General features: G+C 35.0%; 8 protein-coding genes across 10 annotated transcripts in view; 1 reads left to right on the top strand and 7 right to left on the bottom strand.

Moving 5' to 3' along the window:
* Nucleotides 1-23901, top strand: part of LOC130676856 (flotillin-2) — a 60768-nt gene that overhangs the window by 29560 nt on the left and 7307 nt on the right. The window lies entirely within an intron of this gene.
* Nucleotides 540-2621, bottom strand: LOC130676854 (glucose dehydrogenase [FAD, quinone]-like). The gene has a single exon (XM_057483349.1). The coding sequence runs from the start codon at nucleotides 2416-2418 to the stop codon at nucleotides 553-555; it is 1866 nt and encodes a 621-aa protein (XP_057339332.1). The 5' UTR covers nucleotides 2419-2621; the 3' UTR covers nucleotides 540-552.
* Nucleotides 5385-7839, bottom strand: LOC130676852 (glucose dehydrogenase [FAD, quinone]-like). Its single transcript, XM_057483347.1, has one exon. The coding sequence runs from the start codon at nucleotides 7346-7348 to the stop codon at nucleotides 5480-5482; it is 1869 nt and encodes a 622-aa protein (XP_057339330.1). The 5' UTR covers nucleotides 7349-7839; the 3' UTR covers nucleotides 5385-5479.
* On the bottom strand, nucleotides 8154-10329 carry LOC130676853 (glucose dehydrogenase [FAD, quinone]-like). The gene is made up of 2 exons (XM_057483348.1): nucleotides 10122-10329; nucleotides 8154-10038 (listed from the first exon to the last, which is right to left on the bottom strand). The coding sequence occupies exon 2, from the start codon at nucleotides 10032-10034 to the stop codon at nucleotides 8169-8171; it is 1866 nt and encodes a 621-aa protein (XP_057339331.1). The 5' UTR covers nucleotides 10035-10038; nucleotides 10122-10329; the 3' UTR covers nucleotides 8154-8168.
* LOC130676849 (glucose dehydrogenase [FAD, quinone]-like) lies at nucleotides 10458-13394 on the bottom strand. The gene is made up of 2 exons (XM_057483342.1): nucleotides 13254-13394; nucleotides 10458-12474 (listed from the first exon to the last, which is right to left on the bottom strand). Exon 2 carries the CDS (start codon nucleotides 12468-12470, stop codon nucleotides 10593-10595), a length of 1878 nt encoding a protein of 625 aa, XP_057339325.1. The 5' UTR covers nucleotides 12471-12474; nucleotides 13254-13394; the 3' UTR covers nucleotides 10458-10592.
* On the bottom strand, nucleotides 13771-15972 carry LOC130676848 (glucose dehydrogenase [FAD, quinone]-like). Its single transcript, XM_057483341.1, has 2 exons — nucleotides 15863-15972; nucleotides 13771-15779 (listed from the first exon to the last, which is right to left on the bottom strand). The coding sequence occupies exon 2, from the start codon at nucleotides 15773-15775 to the stop codon at nucleotides 13898-13900; it is 1878 nt and encodes a 625-aa protein (XP_057339324.1). The 5' UTR covers nucleotides 15776-15779; nucleotides 15863-15972; the 3' UTR covers nucleotides 13771-13897.
* On the bottom strand, nucleotides 16437-19573 carry LOC130676845 (glucose dehydrogenase [FAD, quinone]-like). Its single transcript, XM_057483339.1, has 4 exons — nucleotides 19381-19573; nucleotides 18860-18959; nucleotides 18204-18418; nucleotides 16437-18137 (listed from the first exon to the last, which is right to left on the bottom strand). The coding sequence occupies exons 2-4, from the start codon at nucleotides 18926-18928 to the stop codon at nucleotides 16463-16465; spliced, it is 1959 nt and encodes a 652-aa protein (XP_057339322.1). The 5' UTR covers nucleotides 18929-18959; nucleotides 19381-19573; the 3' UTR covers nucleotides 16437-16462.
* On the bottom strand, nucleotides 19771-23209 carry LOC130676851 (glucose dehydrogenase [FAD, quinone]). 2 transcript variants are annotated; one of them, XM_057483345.1, is made up of 4 exons: nucleotides 23070-23209; nucleotides 22217-22451; nucleotides 21675-21845; nucleotides 19772-21551 (listed from the first exon to the last, which is right to left on the bottom strand). In XM_057483345.1, the coding sequence occupies exons 2-4, from the start codon at nucleotides 22410-22412 to the stop codon at nucleotides 20050-20052; spliced, it is 1869 nt and encodes a 622-aa protein (XP_057339328.1). In that variant the 5' UTR covers nucleotides 22413-22451; nucleotides 23070-23209; the 3' UTR covers nucleotides 19772-20049. The 2 variants fall into 2 exon arrangements, with proteins under 2 accessions (XP_057339329.1, XP_057339328.1); XM_057483346.1 differs by lacking the exon at nucleotides 23070-23209 and having other exon boundaries at nucleotides 19771-21551; nucleotides 22217-22443.

Raw genomic sequence — 23901 nt, 5'->3', positions numbered from 1 at the left:
GTTTCATAAAGTACTGTGCTCTTCAATATATGTCGACAATTCTATATATTTTATGTAAATTTATTGTTACCTGCAATAAATAATAGTGTTATTATGTGCTGCCCTACAGACGTTGCTTGAAAACTTGAAAAATTGGTCGGGAAGGAAACTGCGCTCCTGATATATATGGAAATGTGACAATTAGGATTACTTTACTTTGAGTACAATAGTATTGGTAACTACTATTGTTAACACAATAGAATCTCCTATTCAAAATAATTTGATTTTCTACTACCAGATGCCATGAGCTAATCAGTCAGTTCTGAATTGTCTCTAATTCACATATTAGTCGTACTTATAATTACTGGATTGTTCTCTGTTTTTATTATTGATAAATTGTTTACACTTGAAGGACCTGTTTTCTAAAATTACAACAACGTATTTTATTTCTACTAATTAAAATATGACTTTATTTTTTACATTACACAATACACAGAGAATAAAGTATAAATAATCTTTTTCAATGTGTACTGAACTTGAAAGAATATTTTCAAAGAATTAATAATAATTATTTTATTTAAGCCAAGACGCTTTAATAAGATCGGCTCCTTTTTCTGCGACCATCATTGTCGGGGCGTTGATATTACCGCTGGTAACATCTGGCATAATAGAAGCATCTATAACTCGAAGTTTATCAATTCCCAGAACTTTCAATTTAAAGTCGACAACAGTCTTGGGATTATCAAGTGTTCCCATGCGTACGGTTCCGACCGAATGATAACCGGAAAAAGCAGTATGCCTGATAAAGCATTCCCAATATCCAGAACTATCAAATTCAAATTTATCACATCCGGGTATTGTAATGTTCCGTATTTTTACTCCAAAATTTTGGAAAGCTTCGGTATCTAGAAGGCTTTTAACAAAATCTACTGATTTTAGCAACGTTTCTGTATCTCGTTTGTCGGTGAGATGTCGTTGGAACATTCTAATTGGTTCCGCGGGTGACTTGCTGCGTAATTTGACTTCTCCTATGCTCTTTGGTCTTAATAAAAAAGGAGACATACCAAAAATATCATTTTTCTTTGTTGAGTTGACGATGCTATCTCGTATTTCTCGTGTTAATCCAAACCTATCTAACGTACGAGCCAACGAAGAATTGTCATCTTGTGCTACGTACGAATGTAAAAATTGTATGTCTGGATAAATTGAAGTAGGATCCTCAACATTAACAAAACCGGAGAAATCTAATTCACCAAAACCAGTCAATGCACCTTCGTTGCGAGTTAAATACTGGTAAGCGTCATCCTGTGAATCGAAGGAATTTTTTCTTGCATGTGATTGATTTACAAATTCCAAAAAAATACCATGCCAAACAACATGATCCTTAAGATATTTTCCAACCGGTAAATCAGCCAAACATTCAATCTCAAATTCTTCCAAATGTTCTTTAGGCCCAATTCCGGATAACATTAACAACTTCGGAGATCCCATAGCTCCGGCAGATAAAATAACTTCTTTTGAAGCCTTTAGTTCTAAAGTTCTACCATTGATTAGAGTCACCCGCACTCCTGTAGCTCGGTTGTTATTTAATAAAATTTTATCAGCTCTCGTAGATGGCATAACATAGAGATTTTCTCTGTTTCTGATAGGAGATAAATAAGCTTTTGCTGCACTAACACGTCGTCCTTTATCTGCAGTCATATGAGTTTTTCCAAATCCAATATAACGATCCATATTAAAAATATCTACTTTTGGAATGCCCCTTTCTTCAGCAGCTTTTATAACAACTTCATGGAAAATCGAACTTGAGTAATTGAATAATCGTACACTTAAGGGTCCATCACTTCCTAAATACTTGTCACCATATTTTTCGATGGTTTCACGTGGATAATTATTGGATTTCTTAAAATACGGAAGAACATCTTCATAGCCCCAGCCTTCATTCCCTTCTGCTTCCCACTCATCGAAATCTTTTTTATTTCCATAAATATATATCATACCATTGATAGTAGAACCTCCACCTAATACCTTTCCTCCCGACCATAGACAACGTCTATTCTTCATTCCCAAGCAAAAATCTCTCTGCGGTTCATGCTGATAACGATAATCTTCTTCACTTCCCCATAATTCAGTGTATAGACCCGGCACATCACTCGATGCTGAAGGATAACTTCCGGCTTCTATCAGTAACACCTTCCAATTAGGCTGCTCAGATAATCGTGCAGCCAAAACCGAACCAGCTGATCCACCACCGACAATTATAAAATCGAATGATTCTTCAGAATTTTCCACTATCTCAGATGTTCGATCCGGAGGATAATCGTCTACTCTTCCTAGACTACATTGCGCCGCAACAAGTGTCTGAATCAGTTGAGTGAATACTATTGGTGATGTTCCACTGATTGGAGATGTACAATTATAAGCCACACACGAATCCATGTTATTATTTCTATAAACTGATAATTTATGCCTAGTTTCAATACGAATAATTATAAAACTTATTTAGCTCTGATTCCGAACCAATGCTGATACTTTTAAAACCATAGTCTAAGCTTAAGCGTATCGAGACGTATTATTTTATGTATTTATTCGAATTGCTGTCTGTATTTCAATTAACCACATGCTTTGTGTTAAGTTTAAACAGGTGGTATAATAATGTCAATGCACATAGTGATGAATTAATCTATTTATAAAGCGTGAAACAGTTGATATATCAATTTATATTTACGATCCTCATATTCTTTGTCACATTGGAAATAATAATTAATGATATTCTACTTAATGTCTTGATTGAGGTATTTTACGTATTTTACACACTAAATATACTAACAATTAAATTTTGTTTTTATACCCTTACTTGTTGTTATATTGAGTTTATTTACTGTCAGTTACATGGAAATAATACATTGTAAACACTAAAAAATATTATAAATAAAATCAATTTGGGTCAGAACTTTTACAGACAAGTTTTCAAAAAATTACAACTAATTTTCGGGAATCCAATATTCTTTAATGATATCTGCACCTTTTTCTGCGATCATGATTGTCGGAGCATTAGTGTTACCACTGGTGACATCTGGCATAATTGAAGCATCCATAACTCGAAGATGATCGATTCCCAAAACTTTCAATTTAAAGTCGACAACAGTCATGGGATTGTCAGGAGTTCCCATGCGAACGGTTCCAACCGAATGATAACCAGAAATACCGGTTTGTCTAATGAAACATTTCCAATATTCTGAAGTGTCAAATTCAAATTTTTCACACCCGGGTATTGTAATGTTCCGTATTTTTACTCCATGATTTCGGAAAGCCTCAGTATCTAAAAGGCTTTTCACAAAATCTACTGATTTTAGCAGCTTTTCTGTGTCTCGTTTATCAGTTTGAAGATGTTGAAAAATTCTAACTTGTTCAGCGGGTGACTTGCTGCGTAATTTGACTTCTCCTGTGCTCTTTGGTCTTATCAAAAAAGGAGACATGAGAAAAATATCATTTTTCTTTGTTGAGTTGACGATGCTATCTCGTGTGTCTGGAGAAAAACTAAACTTGTCTAACATCTGAGCCAAAGTTGAATTGTCATCTTGCGGTATGTAGGTATTATAAAACTGAATGTCAGGATAAATTGAAGTAGGATCTTCGACATTGACAAAACCGGTGAAATCTATTTCACCGCAACCAGCCAATTCGCCTTCGTTATGAGCTAGATACATGTATGCATCATCCTGAGAGTCAGCAGAAGTTTTATTTACATGAGTCTGATTTGTGAATTCTAAAAAAATGCCATGCCAGTATACATGATCCTTGAGATGTTTACCAACTGGCAAATCAGCTTTGCATTCAATCTCAAATTCTTCTAGATGTTCTTTAGGCCCAATTCCGGACAACATTAGTAACTTCGGAGATTCCATAACTCCGGCAGATAAAATAACTTCTTTTGAAGCCTTCAGTTCTAAAGTTCTACCATTTTCTAGAGTCACCCGCACTCCTGTAGCTCGGTTGTCATTTATTAAAATTTTATCAGCTCTCGTAGAAGTCATAACATAGAGATTTTTTCTGTTTCTGATAGGAGATAAATAAGCTTTTGCTGTACTGACACGTCGTCCTTTATCTGCAGTCATATGAGTTTTTCCAAATCCAATATAACGATCCATATTAAAAATATCTATTTTTGGAATGCCCCTTTCTTCAGCAGCTTTTATAACAACTTCATGGAAAATCGAACTTGAGTAATTGAATAATCGTACACTTAAGGGTCCATCACGTCCTAGGAACTTGTCACCATATTTTTCAATGGTTTCAGGTGGATAATTATGAGATTTTTTAAAATACGGAAGAACATCTTCATAGCCCCAGCCTTCATTCCCTTCTGCTTCCCACTCATCAAAATCTCTTCTATTTCCATAGATATATATCATACCATTGATAGTAGAACCTCCACCTAATACCTTTCCTCCCTTCCATAGACAACGGTTATTCTTTATTCCCAAGCAAAAGTCTGTTTGCGGTTCTTGTTGATAATTATAATCTTCTCGAGTTCCCCATGTATCAATAAATAAGGCCGGTACATCACTCGTTGCTGAAGGATAAGTTCCAGCTTCTATTAGTAACACCTTCCAATCAGACTGCTCAGATAATCGTGCAGCCAAAACCGAACCAGCTGATCCACCACCGACAATTATAAAATCGAATGATTCGTTTATATTTTCCACAATCTCAGATGTTCGATCTGGTGGATAATCGTCTATTCTGCCAAGAGTACATTGCGCCGCGACGAGTGTCTGAATTAGTTGCGTAAATACTATTGGTGATGTTCCACTGATTGGAGATGTACAATTTTGAACCAAGCACGAATTCATGTTACTAAATTTATTATTTATTTTATTTATTTTCTAAACTGATTGTTTTTTATTTGGTTTCAATACAAATAATTAGAAAAATTATTGTAAAACTGTAATTCAAACTTTCTAACATCAATATCTATTATTTCCTTTACTTATTTATTTCGGTGTCGCGAGTCGTAATTCGAAAACATTAAATCCGCGATATGAATTTCGACGATTTCAACCTCGCAAACTGCTAATCTTTATTCTTATTAGCCTTGTGTCAAGTTTGAACACTTGTTATAATAATATCAATACTCAAAATTATAAGTTAAACTATTTTCCAAAAGTGAAAAAATTAACATATCAATGTATATTTACACTTCTTATATTTTTGTTACATTACAAATTATAATTAACGATATTTTTCTTCAAGTCTTCGATGACGTGTTGCACATATTTTAAATACTGGATATACTGAAAATAACTCAATTTTTATACGCTTAAGTATTTATATATTTTAAGTATTACAATATTTATACGCTTAAGTATTCTATATAATTTATTACTTAAATTGTCAATTATTCAAAAATAATATATCATTTGAACAATAAAAGATATTATAAATAAAATGAATTTGTATCACAAGCTTTTAGAGACACGTTTTCAAAGAATCATAACTAAATTTCGTGAAGCCAATATTTTTTAATAATATCTGCACCTTTTTCTCCGATCATTATTGATGGAGCGTTGGTATTACCACTGGTGACATCTGGCATAATCGAAGCGTCTATAACTCGAAGATGATCGATTCCCAAAACTTTTAAGTTGAAGTCGACCACGGTCTTAGGATTATCGGGGGTTCCCATGCGTACTGTCCCAACTGAGTGATAACCAGAATGACCAGTATGTCTGATAAAACATTCCCAATACCCCCGACTGTCGAATTCAAAATTATCGCATCCGGGTATCGTAATGTTTCGTATTTTCATTCCAAAACTCTTAAAAGCTTCGGTATTCAGAAGGTTTTTAACAAAATCTACTGACTTTAGTAACGTTTCAGTGTCTCGTTCATCGGTTAAATAATTTTGAAAAATTTTAACTCCATCAGCGGGTGACTTGCTGCGTAATTTTACTTCTCCAGTGCTTTTTGGTTTCAACAAAAATGGAGATATAACTAAATTATTGTTAATCATTGTTGAGTTTACAATGCTGTCTCTCATTTCTGGTGAGAGACCAAAAGTATCTAACATCTGAGCCATCGTAGATCTATCACCTTGTGGTATGTAAAAACTTAAAAATTGGATATCCGGATAATTTGCAGTAGGGTCTTTGACATTAATAAAACCGGTATGGTCTAATCCACCAATTCCAGCTAATGCACCTTCGTAATGATTTGGATAATCGTACGCACTGTTCTGTGAATCGAGAGGTTTATGTAAATCTGGTTGTTTTGAAAATCCCAGAAAAATACCATGCCAAAGTACGTGATCCTTAAGATATTTTCCGACCGGTAAATCAGCCAAACATTCAATCTCAAATTTTTCTAGATCTTCCTTAGGCCCAATCCCGGACAACATTAACAACTTCGAAGATCCCATGGTCCCCGCAGATAAAATAACTTCTTTTGAAGCTTTCAATTCCATAGTTCTACCGTTTTTCAGTGTAACCCGTACTCCCGTAGCTCGGTTGTCATTAATTATAACTTGATCAGCTCTCGTAGAAGTCATAACATAAAGATTTTCTCTATTTCTAATGGGAGATAAATAAGCTTTTGCTGCATTAACTCGGTGTCCGTTTTCTGCAGTGATGTGTGCTCTTCCAAATCCAATAAAGCGATCTGTATTAATAATATCCAATTTCGGTACGCCTATTTCCATCGCAGCTTTTGTCACAATTTCTTGAAATGTCGAACTTGTGTCATTGCATAATCGAACACTCAAGGGCCCATCACTTCCTAAATACTTGTCACCGTACTTTTCGATTGTTTCCCGTGGATAATTATTGGATTTCTTAAAATAAGGAAGAACATCTTCGTAGCCCCAGCCCTCATTACCTTCCGCAGCCCAAGAATCGAAATCGCCTTTATTTCCATAAATATATACCAAACCATTGATTACAGAGCTTCCACCCAATGCTTTTCCTCCCGACCATGGACAACGTTTGTTCACCATTCCTAAGCAAAAATTGTCCTGTGGTTCCTTCGGATAGAAATAGTCTTCTGCAGTTCCCCATAGTTCAAAAAATCTAGCCGGCACATTACTCTTTGCTGAAGGATATGTTCCAGCTTCGATTAGTAGCACTTTCCAATCAGGCTGCTCTGATAATCGTGATGCTAATACTGATCCAGCTGATCCACCCCCGACAATTATAAAATCAAATGAATCGTTAATTTTTTTCACAATCTCACATGATCGATCCGGAGGATAATCGTCTGTTTTACTAAAACTGCATTGCGGTGCTATAAATGTCTGGATCAATTGAGTAAATACTAACAGTGACGGTCCACAGATTGGAGATAGACAGTCTTGAATCGAACACGAATCCATCGTACTATATAAATTATTTATAACTTTTATAAAATCTTGCACGTTTTTTTTTCAAAACTAGTAATTAACATACTTACTATATTTTTAATCTCGTAATTCTTAAAATACTCTAGATTTTTGTGAACTACAATTCAACTGAAGTTGAACTTTCACAATAAATCAGTTTTACCTCTTATCTTTAGTTATGCACTCCTTTTATTGGATAACTATCTACATTGATAATTAACATTCATCAGGTGGCAAATTTGAACAGTTGATATAATAATGTTAATACGGTTACTGTTATCATCGATAAAATACTATATATATTCCAATCTATAGCTACGCAACCCAAATTTCTTGCGAAGCTATTAACCGCAATAAGTGATAATAAATTTTCCATAGCTTTATTATTGGTCTGTTTCCTTAAAATTTCACAAAAGAATAAATTGTATGAATTTTTGAACACATACAGTCGAATTCCATTAACTCGGACAGAAAGCCTACGGAAAATCGGGAATTTACTGAAAATTCCGGCTTATCGAATGCTCTTACTCCTTTTAAGAGTAAACTACGACGCATGCGCAGTTCTATCACTGGAATCATACGTATATAAATGTACACAGACACATACAAGTGTATAGCATCGAGTGGGGGACAGCGTAGCTCATAGTGGGGGTCAAGATTGAGGGAAAGTTCCGAGTTAATGGAATTCAACTGTACATTAGTGACGAATTTGTATTCAAATTAAACATTAAACAATAATATTAATAAATTATAATCATTTTTTTTTTAATTATAATAAACCATAATACAAATTTCCAAAGAATTGAAACTTATTTCATTCGAGCCAAAACGCTTTAATAAGATCGGCTCCTTTTTCTGCGATCATCATTGTGGGAGCATTGGTATTACCGCTGGTAATATCTGGCATAATCGAAGCATCTATGACTCGAAGTTGATCGATTCCCAAAACTTTTAATTTTGAGTCGACAACAGTCTTAGGGTTGTCAGGAGTTCCCATGCGAACTGTACCAATTGAATGATAAGCAGAAAACCCAATGTGTCTGATAAAGCATTCCCAATACCCAACACTATCAAATTCAAATTTATCGCATCCAGGTATTATAATATTTCGTATTTTTACTCCAAAATTTTGGAAAGCCTCGGTATCCAGAAGGCTTTTAACAAAATCTACAGATTTTAGCAATCTCGCTGTGTCTCGTTTATCCGTTAGGTGGTGTTGAAAAATTCTAACTGGGTCAGCGGATAACTTACTTCGTAATTTGACTTCTCCAATGCTTCTTGGTTTTAACAAAGTAGGAAACATTAGAAAGTTTTGATTAGCTTTTGTTGAGTTAACAATCCTATCTCGCACCTCTGGTGAAACACTAAAAGCATTTAGCATATTAAAAATAGAAGAGTTGTCACCCTGCGGTATGTAAAAATTTAAAAATTGTATGTCTGGATAAAGTGAAGTGGGATCCTCGACACTAATAAAACCATTAAAGTCTCCACCACCAATACCAGCCAATGCTCCTTTCTCATGAGCTAGATACGTGTACGCATCATCCTGTGAGTCAAGAGGAGTTTTATCTACATGTGATTGATTCACAAATTCCAAAAAAATACCCGGAAAGACAATATGATCTTTAAGATATTTTCCTACTGGTAAATTAGCCATGCATTCAATCTCAAATTCTTCCAAATGTTCTTTAGGCCCGATACCAGATAACATTAGTAACTTCGGAGATCCCATGGTTCCAGCAGATAGAATAACTTCTTTCGATGCTTTTATTTCAATTGTCCGGCCATTTTTGAGTGTAACTCGTACTCCTATAGCTCGGTTGTCTTTTATCAAAATTTTATCAGCTCTCGTAGAAGTCATGACAAAAAGGTTCTGTCTGTTCCTTACTGGGGATAAGAATGCTTTCGCTGCACTAAGACGGCGCCCGTTTTCTGCATTGATGTGTACTCTTCCAAATCCAATGTAACGATCTCTATTAATAACATCCAATTTCGGAATACCTACTTCTGCCAAGGCTTTTATTATAACGTCTTGAAATGCTGGAATTGTGTCATTGCATAACCGGAGACTTAGAGGCCCATCACTTCCTAAAAACTTGTCACCATATTTTTCGATTATTTCTCGTGGATAATTATGGGTTTTTTTAAAATACGGAAGAACATCTTCGTAGCCCCAGCCTTCATTACCTTCTGCTTTCCACTCATCAAAATCTCGTTTATTTCCATAAATATATATCATACCATTGATAGTAGAACCTCCACCTAATACCTTCCCTCCCGACCATTTACAACGTCTGTTCTTCATTCCCAAGCAAAAATCTCTTTGCGGTTCTTCCTGGTAAGCATAGTCTTCTGAAGTGTTCCATAGATCAAAAAATAAAGCTGGTACGTCACTTTTCGCTGAAGGATAACTTCCGGCTTCTATCAGTAACACTTTCCAATCAGGCTGCTCAGATAATCGTCCAGCCAAAACCGATCCTGCTGAACCACCGCCGACAATTATAAAATCGAATGATTCGTTTAAATTTTCCACAATCTCAGATGTTCGATCTGGTGGATAATCGTCTATTCTGCCAAGACTACATTGTGCTGCCACAAGTGTCTGAATTAGTTGCGTAAATATTATTGGTGTCGTTCCACTGATTGGAGATGTACAATTTTGAACCCAACACGAATTCATCTCACTATAGAAAATTTATTATTTATAACTTTTCAATAATCGATAGATTTTTTGTTTGTAAAGCTAGATATAGAAGTCAGTACTTACTATATTTTTTAACTCGTAATTGTTAAAGATGTTTTTCAAAATCGTGTTGCACTTTCAGAATAAATTCATGTTATCAATTATTTTTTTTTACACTCCTCTAATTTAATTTTTTGTCAACATCAAAATTAAACATTCGTCATGTGTCAGGTGTCCGGCTGATAATAAATTTAACAGTGACATAAATCTAAAATATTATACATTTATACTTATACTTACGGGTCTTATAATTCCTGTTGAGTTATTGACGGTAGATAACGATATTAAATTTTTCATATTTTTATTTTTACTTCGGTTTATTAACTATTTACATAAGATCAATTTGGATATTATTTCCAAGTAAAAAAATTTATTTTTTCGTTCGTACATGTTTTTGCTACGTACAATTTTCCAAACCGGACATTAGACAACAATAAAAATAAATTATAATGAACTTTTTATTCGTAATAAATCACAAAAAAATTTTGTTAAGATTTAAAAATTATTTTCGTTGCGCCAATATTCTTTAATTAAATCGGCACCTTTTTCTGCTATCATCAGTGTCGGAGCATTTGTGTTACCGCTGGTGATATCCGGCATAATTGAAGCATCTATCACCCGAAGTTTATCGATCCCAATAACTTTCAATTTAGAATTAACGACAGATTTAGGATTCTCGGGGATTCCCATGCGTACAGTTCCAACTGGGTGATAGATTGTACCTGACATGTGTTTCAGATTGCATTCCCAGTATTGTAAGCTGTCATACTGAAAATTTTTGCAGTCAGGTATTATAAAACTTCGTAAACTAGCGCCGAGTTTTTTAAAAGCTTCAGTATCCACAAAGTCTTTGACAAAATCAACGGCTTTGAGCAGTTTTTGTTTGTCTCTTTCATCTATCAGATAATTAGTATAAATTTTAACGGGGTCGCTTGGTGACTTGCTTCGTAGTTTCACTTCACCAATGCTTTTAGGCTTCAATAAAGTAGGACACATGAAAATGGTGTTGATATCTTTAGATAAGTTTATAAGATCATTTCTCAAATCTTGTGCTAACCCCATCGCTTTTAACAAAGTTTCCATTACAGTGGCATGGCCTTGTGGTATGAACACATTATGAAATTGAATGTCTGGATATGGTGATAATGGATCATCGAGGTTAACGAAGCCAAGTAGATCTATTCCGCCTATCCCTGCAAACCCGCCCTTATTGTGAGCTAGATAATTGTACGCATCATTAAGATAACTAGCAGTAATATTTTCTTGATATGAATCATTTCTAAATTCTAATTGGATTCCCAGCCAAATAAGATGATCTTGAAGATTTTCACCAACTGGTAAATCAGCTTTGCACTCGATACCCAACTCCTCTAGATCTTTTTTAGGTCCGATACCAGATAACATCAATAATTGTGGAGATGCTATAGATCCAGCAGAAACAATAACTTCTTTCGATGCTTTCAAATCAACTGTCCTGCCATCTTCAAGTGTAACTCGTATGCCATTAGCTCGGTGGTCATTTATCAAAATTTGATCAGCTCTGGTAGAAGTCATGACAAAAAGATTTGCTCTGTTTTTTATCGGAGATAGAAAAGCTTTTGCTGCACTATTACGGTGACCCTTATCAAGTGTTCCATGTGCTCTACCAAAACCTATGAAACGATCCGCATTAAAAGCGTCCAAAATCGGTATATTTTTTTCTGCAGCGGCTTGTAAAAAAATTTCTTGAATATTAGACTCTGTATAATTATAAGAGCGTACATTCACAGGACCTTCACTTCCGTAATATTTGTCCCCATGTTTCTGGATTACTTCATGCGGATAATTAACAGATTTCTTAAAATAAGGAAGAACGTCCTCATAACCCCAACCTTCATTGCCTTCTGCCGCCCATGAATCAAAGTCTCCTTTGTTTCCATAAATATATAGCATAGCATTAATAGTAGAGCTCCCCCCAAGAACTTTCCCTTTTGACCATTTGCAACGTTTATTTTTCATTCCCAAGCAGAAGTCACTCTGTGGTTCAACTTGATATGCAAAATCTTCCGAAGTTTCTTGCAGTTCTAAAAATAAAGCTGGTACGTCACTTTTCGCTGAAGGATAAGTTCCAGCTTCTATTAGTAATACTTTCCAATCAGACTGCTCAGATAATCGTGCAGCCAAAACCGAACCAGCTGATCCACCACCGACAATTATAAAATCGAATGATTCTTCAGGATTTGCCATAATCTCAGATGTTCGATCCGGAGGATAATCGTCTATTTTACCAAGACTACATTGCGCTGCAATGAGTGTCTGAATTAACTGACTAAATACTGGCGGTGACGGTCCACTGATTGGAGATGTACAATTGTAAGAACAACAAAAATCCATTATTCTAAAACAAGTATTTCTTAGGTCCACCAAAGTTTATTAATTTTTATTTTTGCACGCCTCGGACGCGATAGCGGGAGAGGTTGTGCTCTATAATCGACTTGTCGTGAAAATGGGATTTTCCTACCTTTAATCATTTCTGCTAGTTTCATAAATCACATATGTGGAAAAAAAAGTACACCAATGTCTAGAGAAAATTCTAAAGAATAATTTGGATTTAATTAAAAATTTCATTTAGCTACACTATAATAAGAAAAAAAATTGTTTAACATGAGACTAGTTGGACGTCAATTGGGATGTCCGTGTGTGAGCAAGATATCTCTCGAAAAACTCAATTAATCAGTCCAATTTTTTTTTCAATAGCCTCAGATTTTAGTAGAATAGAAGCCTTTTAAATATTACTACTGCAGTCCTTCTCGTTCATTTATTATCAATTAAAAACTGGAAACTGATTATGTTTACTAATGCTTAATCCGCTATTTTTCCCCCACAAATATTAGTAGGCATGATTATCATGAAACTTTGCTGATATTATAAGGCTCCACTTTACCATCAGATAATTTTTTTTTTTTTTTTTTTTTATTATATCGTGTGACAAATCGACTTTCCAACTGTTATCCAATTAACTAAATTAAAAAAAAAAAAACAAGGAATGTCTAGATGTTTATTAAAAAATTTTGTAATATAGAAAAAACATTAATAATTAATTTTATTGTGATATGAGCGTTCGAGGCGTGCACTTTTGGATTTTCCAAATTTTTTTTTATATAGTATTTTACTTACCAAAGTTACGGAGCAGTCGTCAATAACTTATATTTAATTATTAAGCAACTGATAATTTAAAAAGTATACAATGGACACGTTTATTTTTTTATATTATATTATTTTAAAAAATTATCCTCATTTGGAAATTATCAACAACACTTTTTATTGTTATTATTATCGATTCGTCCCGTAGTAGTGTACTGACTTTATAACAAAAACAGGTCAATTACTGATTCAGCTGAAACCGCCGATATCGTAATTATTTATTCGAATGTCATGCTTTCTGATTTAAAAAATCATGGTAAATAAAAATAACTCAAGTGCAAGTTTATACTCAACCTCCCTAGTATATATATTCAGTAATCGCAGTGGATAAAATATAAACGTGATATGACCTTTGACAATTTAAAGCATAATCTATGTCAGTGAAGCCGTCAATCTGTTATAATTTTTTTTCCTTATTCTCCGTAATATTGTATTAAAGTTAGTTAGTTTCATTTAAAATAGATTACAGAAAAATATTCACATATATTTTTTTTATTTTATGGCAGTAATTCTAATTCTAATTACAAAAACAATCAAAATTTATTAATCTAAAAAATAAAAATTTAAGTTTGTTGTCAGCCACTTTGTCATTATCGATAATTGAACGGGTGTATAAACTATAATTCATCTTTGATAAGCCAATGCTGTTTGATCAAATCAGCTCCTTTCTCTGCAATCATCAATGTAGGTGCGTGAGTGTTACCACTCGTGATAACTGGCATGATCGAAGCATCGATAACTCTAAGGCTGTCGATACTTAAAACTTTCAAATTATAGTCGACTACAGATTTAGGATCGACTGGAGTTCCCATTCGTACGGTTCCAACTGGGTGGTAGAGAGTTCCGGCGGTGTGTCTGATGTTGCATTCCCAGTACTCTGAGCTATCAAATTCAAAATCTTTACATCCAGGTATGGAAAAGTTACGTAATTTGACCCCGAGTTTCTTGAAAGCTTCAGTGTTGAGAAGACTTTTGATAAAATCTACTGTTTTAATCATCTTGTCTTTATCGCGTTCGTCCGTTAGGTAATTGGCAAAAATTTTGACAGGCTCACTTGGCGATTTACTGCGAAGCTTTAGTTCGCCAATACTTTTTGGCTTCAACAATGCGGGACTTACGTAGATTGTGTCAGTATCCACAGTTAATTTCATAAGCTCATCGCCGAGATCCTTGGCAAGGCCGCAGGCTTTCAACATTGCGTCCATTTTAAGAACGTGTCCTTGCGGAACGTAAATATGATGAAATTCAATGTCAGGATAAAGCGAGGCAGGATCTTCAAGATTAACGAATCCAAGTAAATCTATAGCTCCCACATTTGCAAACTCACCTTTTCCGTGAACTAGATAATCATAAGCATCATCAAGCACACTGAGAGGAGTTTTGATTTCACGTGATCCATTTACAAATTCCAAATGAATTCCCAGCCAAATAAGATGATCTTGAAGATTTTTGCCAACCGGTAAATCAGCTTTGCACTCGATACCCAACTCCTCTAGATCTTTTTTAGGTCCAATACCAGATAACATTAATAATTGTGGAGATGCTATAGATCCAGCAGAAACAATAACTTCTTTCGATGCTTTTAAATCAACTGTCCTGCCATCTTCAAGTGTAACTCGTACTCCGTTAGCTCGGTTGTCATTTATCAAAATTTCATCAGCTCTGGTAGAAGTCATGACAAAAAGATTTTCTCTGTTTTTTATCGGAGATAGAAAAGCTTTTGCTACATTCATCCGGCGCCCATTATCAATAGTCCCATGTGCCTTGCCGTAGCCAATATATCGATTTGTATTGAAAACATCCAATACCGGGATACCCCTTTCTGCGACCGCTTCTAAGTAGACTTCTTGAACAGAAGAATCCGAATAGTTGTAAGAGCGAATATTTATCGGTCCGTCAGTTCCAAAATATTTGTCACCATATTTTTGGATAACTTCATCTGGATAGTTGACAGATTTTTTGAAGTACGGAAGTACATCATCATAACTCCAACCTTTATTACCATTCGCAGCCCAAGAATCATAATCCTCACTATTTCCATGAATGTGCAGCATCGCATTCATAGCAGAGCTTCCACCCAGAGATTTTCCTTTTGCCCAAACGCAGCGTTTGTCAACCATTCCCAAACAAAAATCACTCTGTGGTTCTAGTTGATAAGCATAGTCTTCGGTAGAACCTTGTAAACCCAAAAGTAAGCCTGGTACATCACTCATTGCTGAAGGATATGTTCCTGCTTCTATCAGTAACACCTTCCAATTAGGCTGCTCAGATAATCGTGCAGCCAAAACCGATCCTGCTGATCCACCGCCCACAATTATGAAATCAAATGATTCTTCAACATTAGATACAATCTCAGACGTTCGATCTGGAGGATACTCGTTTATTTTTCCAAAACTACACTGTGCCACCAATAACATTTGAATCAACTGAGTAAATATCAATGGCGATGATCCATTGATTGCTGATTCACAAGTTTGAGTCAAACACGAATCCATATTTCTAAAAAATGATTTATTTTTATTTCCTAATTATTCTGTATAAATTTTTATTTACAAAATAATTTAAAATCTAAGTAAATTTACCAAAGTAAAGTAGTAGGTTGTCACTCTTCCTCGTTCACTGTCGAACTGATCATGCGATACCTGAAGGTGATTCGTTCTCAGATGTATTTCAAACCAAGAAACGTAACTTATCTCGAATTACAAGCAGGTTTTACAAATTTTTTAAGTATTCATTTGCATAAGTCGTCACCTTTCTTATTATCAACCAACGTAACCTTGTCCAGAGAGCTTGAATTATAGATTCAAGATTCATCTATTTATAAACAAGTTTCTCAATAGATATATTTATATAATTATTATTTATTTATTTATTTATTATTATTATATTTTTATTTTTAATGTAAAAAACTCATGTAAATATTTTGTTTTTTGAACGGCCACAGGAGATCAAGATCCCATGGTCGAAAAAAATATATTATCTATCGATCATAATTTTACTTACCGTAACGTATTTGTTGTTTATCTTAAATCTAATATTATCATACATTATACCTAACAAATTTTTAAAACATTGTTTATGGTACGTGGAAGACCACCTCGTAAATAGAGAAACTAAAGTTTTGTTTAAAAATAACAACACATGTTTACTAAAAAATTTACTTTATTTAATGCTGATACATATCATAACCCTTCCCAAGTATTGATAATCATATCAGCAGCCTTTTCAGCGACCATAATAATGGCAGCGCAAGGATTCGCATTAGGAACATCCGGAAATATAGAAGCATCTGCGACTCTAATATTAGAAATGCCGTGCAATCTGAGTTCGCTATCAACAACAGCGTCGGGGTCAGTTTTGGGTCCCATTTTACAGGTTCCCGATTGATGGTTTTCCGGGCCAGTTTCCATTCTTATATAACATTCCCAATAGGCGTCAGTTCCAAAGGGATATTTTGCACAAGCCGGCAGTATCGTTTCGTCCAGTCTTAGATCCCACTTTCTCATCGTATGTGTTTTCGTGAGCTCTATTACTTTTTTAACTCCCTCAATTAATACTTTTAAATCCTCCTGATCCGTGAAATAATTTGGATAAATTACCGGTCGGTCCAGTGGATTTGCTGATCTGAGTGTCAATACTCCTCGAGACTTGATCACCACCGCAGTGGGACGTGCAGATATTTCTCGTCTCATAGGACAATGCTGTAAGTTGCCATCAAAGCACTCATTCTGTTGACCAGTTTTTGGACAAGGTGAACTATACCCATCAAAGAAAATTTGTATATCCGGAACACCAGGTATCGCGAATGAACTTTCAAGGAAAGCCGTTACTTGAGTCAGTCCAGTGCTCGTTAGAGGCCCAGTTCGATTGCTCAAATACTCTTTTACAGCCTCAAGAGTAATGTCTTCATAAAAGGTATCATTGATGCTCATTTTTAGACCAACTGACACGTGATTATGAAGATTGCGTCCAACCGGAAGTTCATGATACAAAGTAATTCCCACTTTCCTTAAATCTTCTCTCGGTCCTATTCCAGAGGACAGAAGAATTTGTGGCGATCCTACAGCTCCTGCAGTCAAAATAACTTCTTTATCAGCCTTTATTCTCCGTTTAACTCCATACTTATCAATCAGTTCAATGCCCCAGGCATTTTTCGTCCACGGATTTTTGATAATCCGCGTCACCCGAGCATTCGTCAGTACTTTTAAGTTAGACTTGTGCACAATTGGTCGTAAATAAAATCGCGACGTCGTTCCTCGTAATCCTCCCTGAGTCATCATTGGAGCCACCATGAATCCTGTTTGTCTCTCACCGTAGAGTTCAGACGTCCGATAGCCTAGTTCGGAAGCCGCTCTTAAAATTTCATCACCAAAAGGCGGTTTGTACGGAAAGTATTCAATTCTCACCGGGCCTCCGGCTTTAGTACGTTGAAAGGGTGGTCCAGATGTCATACCAGGCATTTCTGGATTCTCTGCTCGTTCAAAGTAGTGCTCCACATCGAGATAAGACCAGCCTTTATTACCAGCTTGTGCCCATCTGTTGTAAACTTCTGGATGACCACGGACATACATCATCCCATACATTCCACCAGTGCCCGACACCATTTTGCCTCTCGGCCAAGTGCACCTGCCACCAGATTTTAAACAAGCCGTTGGATGAGGCTGCGTCGGTTCCGTCTCAAAATTCCAGTCTAATTCCGAATTTATCGCATTAAAAGCAAATGCCGGAAACGCAGTCATTGTTGGCTCTTCCGGTCCAGCTTCTATTAACAAAACACGCCACCAGGGTTCTTGTTCAGCCAATCTTCGTGCTATCACTGGTCCAGCAACTCCCGCGCCCACAATTATAAAGTCATATCTAAAGAAATAAAATCTTGAATCCCAAATTTTCAATCAAATAATTAATTGACAAAATCAAACTTACACTTCATCATCTTTAATATAATTAGTCCCAGTTCGTCGACAAGGATCAGCAATATCACATGTACTTGTCATTACTGTCTGTAGCATCAGCATAAAAGTAGTCAAATTATGCCCACACGCTTGCGGCAAATAAGTCATATCTTCAAATTGACATTTATTGCTCGTATAAACCGTCTCACACGCATACGTAACATTCCATTCCGGAATCACTTGCAGCTGAAAATATAAATATTGTCATTATTACAGCAAATATATGGTGGTAATAAATACTGTTAAAACTAATTAATATAAAATAGACAATATCTAGATCTAAATTACGCTATAATTCATCGACGACAACTCCATGTTAAATCACCAACATCAATCATCAACACTTTGCACACATTTAGCGGGACTGCGAACATGCTTTAAATATACCCAAAGTTGGGACCTCTAACTAACTACCAAACACACACTACTTACCTTGACATGCATGATAACGCCCGCATTTAGATCATTCGATTGAGATGAGAAATATAAGCTATGGTAAATAACAAATGCAAAAGCGTGAATACACAATAATGAGATTAATCTTTCCACAATAAGCTTTGCTGCACATTTTTACACAACTATTTAATTTAAATATCAACAAGCTAATATTTGAACGGTTTTATTTACCCATTGCACTGGCGTTGATATCACACCCGCAGCACTAAGGACCGTCAAAAGTATGATCCCTTTTAGCATTTTTAATTTATTATTCAAACAGTTTTTAAATCTGTAAAAGTAGTTCATTGTTAACTGGTGCATTGACAAGTCGTAAGGTATTTTTAAAAATATTTATTGTTATTAGTTACTGGTCAAATTTGCCGCGCTAATTTTTTGTTTTAATGTTTAAAAAAATAGATCTTTTACATCATTAATGGGGCAAAATTATCGACTCAAAGTCATCACTTACAGAAAATTTTTTTAAAAATATTGTACTTTTGGAAAATACAAATAATTATTAAAGTCACAGCATCATTTAAAATTTAAGTTGGAATAACTATTAAGTGAAAGCTTTTTTTTCATTTATTTAACAAAAATTATTATTACTATTATTATTAATTAATTATTTATATATTTTGTATTCAATAGAGCAATTGGTATTGTAAGTAATTATTAACTTAACTCTTGATAAATATTGAGAAAATACTCACACATAATCATCTAAGCCACACGATTCATGGGCAACTGAGTGCGTTGTCACAGGATGTGTCCGCTATCTTATACTTGGCTGGCTTTGATACAAACGCCGAAAAAAATTATAATATGATATCTAGACACTTGTGAGATTTCAGAGAAAACTAAAGCCCTGCGTTACACATTACTTTTTATTTAAATATATAATTAATAACTTTACATAATCGATAATTTACTCGTTTATTAAAACATTATCTAATACAATGATAAATTTTAAATTATATAAATAACTACATTAATCACAATATAATTATTGCATTTAAATATTAAACTTTGAATCAAAATTCGACCGAAATTTTCACGATAATTTTATTGAGAATTCAATATTATTTATATATATATATATATATGGTTTATCTTGTCGATCTTTGTTTTATCGTTTCATTTATCTAAATTAAAAGATAAACATGTAATCGATTAATTAATATATTTATTTATAATAATTCTTATTATGATTAATATGGAAAATCTTAAAAATCTGATAATATTAAAAAAATGTCATGTCATAAAATTTTTAACAGTAACAGAAACTATTAAAACTTAAAAAAAATTTTAGTCAGTCTTGACTTCTCGAGGTCACTAGGTCCCCATAATGTCTCTTAAATATCACCATAAGAGAGGTAAAATCATAAACCGGGTTTCCTCTTGCGCCAAAATTCTTTAATCATATCCGCGCCTTTTTCCCCGATCATAATCGCAGGTGCGTTGGTATTGCCGCTGACGAGATTTGGCATAATAGAAGCGTCGATAACACGTAATCCAGTGACACCGTAGACTCTCAATTGAGGATCTACGACTGCTTCATTGTCCCAACTGGGCCCCATTTTGCAGGTTCCTACGGGATGGTAAATAGTAGCAGAGTAGTGTCTTATCATGCACTCCCAATAAGGATCTGTGTAGAGCGGAATATGCTGGCAGCCAGGAAAAGGTTTTGGATTCAATTCACTTCCATACTTTCTAAACGCAGCTGTTCTACTTAAAGCAACGCCAATTTTCACGCCCTCAACTAAAGTCGCTATGTCTTCTGGCTCTTTGAAGTAATTCGGATAGATCAGCGGATGATCGAATGGATTCTTGCTTCGAAGTCTGATAAGCCCTTTGCTTTTGGGCCTCAGCAACATTGGAATGACACTCCAGACATCCCGATTACTAATTTCCCCAAAAACGGCATCATAAAATCGCTGTGTAATGCCGTGGACTTTTCTGATTTGTCTACCGCCATCAGAGTTTGTAGATCCAGATATGAAATGCAATTCGATGTCCGGAAAATCGTCCGTAGCGTTAACGTACTTGGTATTGACGAAAGCAAGTCCTTCGACGCCTCCCAAAACGGTCAAAGGACCGTCACCGAAAAGAGCATATCTCATAACTGAAGAGACGCTGTGCAGGCGGTTTTCGACCATTGAAACTTCTTGATTAACTAGAAATGTAAGACCACCCAGTCCAACATGGTCCTGAAGGTTCTGCCCAACGGCGGCATCATGAATCACCGGAATTCCTAATTGTTCCAAATGATCCCGAGGTCCAACTCCCGAAAGCATCAATAACTGAGGCGAATTGACAGAACCTCCGGATAAAATGACTTCGTTTTTGGCACGAATTCTGTACATTTTACCCTCGCGCATCATTTCAATTCCGTAGGCGCGTTTGGTCGTGGGATCAATCAGAACTTTAGTGACATGAGAATTCAGAGCCACATGCAAATTTTGCCTCAATCTTGCAGGTCTTAAAAAGGCTTTCGATGTCGAACAACGACTCCCATCTCTGATAGTCCCCTGCGCAATCATGAAACCCGATTGGCGCGCGCCATTGATATCACGAATATCATAACCCATTTCCTGGCCAGCCTTGACAAAAGCAGTTGCCAGTGGCGTCCGCCAGGGCGCTTCTTGAACCGTCAAATAACCTCCCGTCGAATGGTAAATCGTGTTCGCCAAATACGGATTTCGATTGTCTTCAGATTTTTTAAAGTAATACAAAACGTCTTTGGAACTCCAACCAGGATTTCCTTGTTGTTCCCAAATGTCGTAGTCCTTTCGATTACCACGAAGATACAGCATGTAGTTCAAGACACTGCTGCCACCTAGAACTTTTCCACGTGGCCAATTACAGCGGCCTTGTTCCATCGCTGAAATAAAAATAAATGACACATCAAAAACATGGTTTCGCTCTAACAGGTCTAGATACTCCAGCTTTCTAAGGTGAAATGATGTAGAAAGTTCGTGAAAATAATCTATATAAGTGCAATTACCTAGACATGCATCTCCCTGAGGTTCTGTTTTGTATTTCCAATCAAGTTTACTCAGCTGAAGATAACCAGCAAGCAAAGGTACATCTGAAATTTCCGTTTCATCTCCACCAGCCTCCAAGAGTAACACGTTCCAGTTTTCGATTTCTGACAGACGACTAGCAACCACGGCACCTGTTTTATTAAAAATCCTTAAATTTTTTCAAACAACTCGAATTTTAAGTCGCGAATCCTCCGCAGGTCCGAAATTTATGTACCTGAAGATCGGAACGTTTTTCGCGGAACGAAAATAAGAAAAAAGAAATGAAAAGTAAAAAACCTACTGGACCTAGATTTCGAAAATGTTTCGCACGTCACCCGAAAATGACAGGCTACCCCCCACTACCCCTAAATTCGCCTTTAGACACAAATTTCATGAATTATTTTCATTTTCGTTGCGTGAAAAACGTTCCGATCTTCAGGTATATCGAAATTTGGCAAACTAGTCTCAAGTTTCGCGTCTTTTGATGCTAATTTTGAACGATCGTATTGAAATGAATAATTACCTGCGGATCCAGCACCAACGACAATAAAATCATACGCAGGATGCAGCAGCTCGGTTGGCATATCAATTGGCTGTGACTCTTTATCCATGACTTCCAATTGAAAATACGAAATAGCCATTGCCAGAGCTGGAAAAAACCAACTGAGACTTCCAGTAGCACCACCCAGATAACTGGCTATCGTTGACTCAACGCCCATTGTTTGATTTTAATTATAAACTCTATAATGACATCAAACCTACGACAGTAAAAAATTTAGTAGATTAATAAACACTTTTAAGGAAAACTAAACTTACATAAAATATTAAAATTCTGTCACAAGTACAAAGTTTCTGCAAGCGGATGTATCGATAAATGACGCCGGTCGTCGATTGTTGTCCGTGTATATCTCCTAAGCTCGGTTAACCGTAATGTAAGCGATGCTTCGAGAATAACAATTGATTTTAAAACTTTCAACGGTTAAGTAATTTGAAATGTCGTCATTTATATGTATATAATTTCACAAGGAAAATAGTTTGTGCAGTTTAGAAAACTCCCTATTATTATAACTTTATAATCACAACATTTATTCTAATGTTTTTTTAAAACAATCTTATTGTGATTATCAGGTGTCATTAAATTTTTTACCGCAAATATTTAAATTATTCAAATAATATTTTTTTTTTTTTCAATAATTCCTATTTTTTTTTTATTCAAATAACGACACGATTTCAAATAAATACGGTCAATAAAAATTATTTTACGCACTATTTCTATTATTGTCTATTATTAATCTAGTATATATTTATATTATAATAAAATATGAGTTACAAAAATAAACAAATAAAATATTTGAACTTTGAAATTCATTACTTACCAGAGAAGATAAAAAAATATTAAAATTGTAATAAAATTTGAAGATTAGACATTTGAAATAAAGTTGTGGTCCAGCCGGCTGGATCATTTTAAATAACTGAGAGGACGAGATCAAGGTACGGCCTCTAACCAAGAGCACAAACCTGCTGTATAACGGGTAATCTCTATCCCACTCTTTCGAATTTCATTCTTGTACTCTCTTCCTCATCCTCTCTATTTTTACTTTATCAGAGTACACATTTTTTAAAAGGCTTTCTCAGGTACTCGGAAAGCCTTTTAAATCCTACTAAAAATTAATGACTATCAAGCTAAATTACTAATTGCACGGATGATGAATGACAATAGAGGATAATATTTATTTTTATGGAAGCATTAATTTTTTTAAGTGAATAGTTTTGTGGGACAAGATCAATCTTTGGACATTTGTCCTACATTTTATATTTATTTATTTCTTTATAAAATTTCTCAACGTACCACCTGTTACTCATCACGTTCACTGATGCTCAGTTGACGTGCAAACTGTCACGTTCTTTAAAACTTTTATTTACAAATAGTCTATTGATATTATTCATTCATAGATAAATATTATTTATTGTAACAAAATCTGTAAAAAAATAATAACGTATTTTATGTATAAAAATTTTTTTTTATGGATTTTTGTAATTTCACAAAAAAAAAAAATTTTGTTTGTTTATTTCAAACAAAAATTATTGCCAGACTGTATAGATTTTATCTTATCTTACCCCAATTACGTGCTTAATATAAATTTATTTACTTTGCTTAATTGATTTAAGTTATAGATTCGTTAATTAAGATCATAGCGATAGATTTTA

This window comes from Microplitis mediator, chromosome 11 (assembly GCF_029852145.1).
Source record: "Microplitis mediator isolate UGA2020A chromosome 11, iyMicMedi2.1, whole genome shotgun sequence".
NCBI lineage: Eukaryota > Metazoa > Arthropoda > Insecta > Hymenoptera > Braconidae > Microplitis > Microplitis mediator.
The sequence above is the reverse complement of the archived record's forward strand: the minus strand, read 5'-3'. Positions and strand labels throughout refer to the sequence as shown.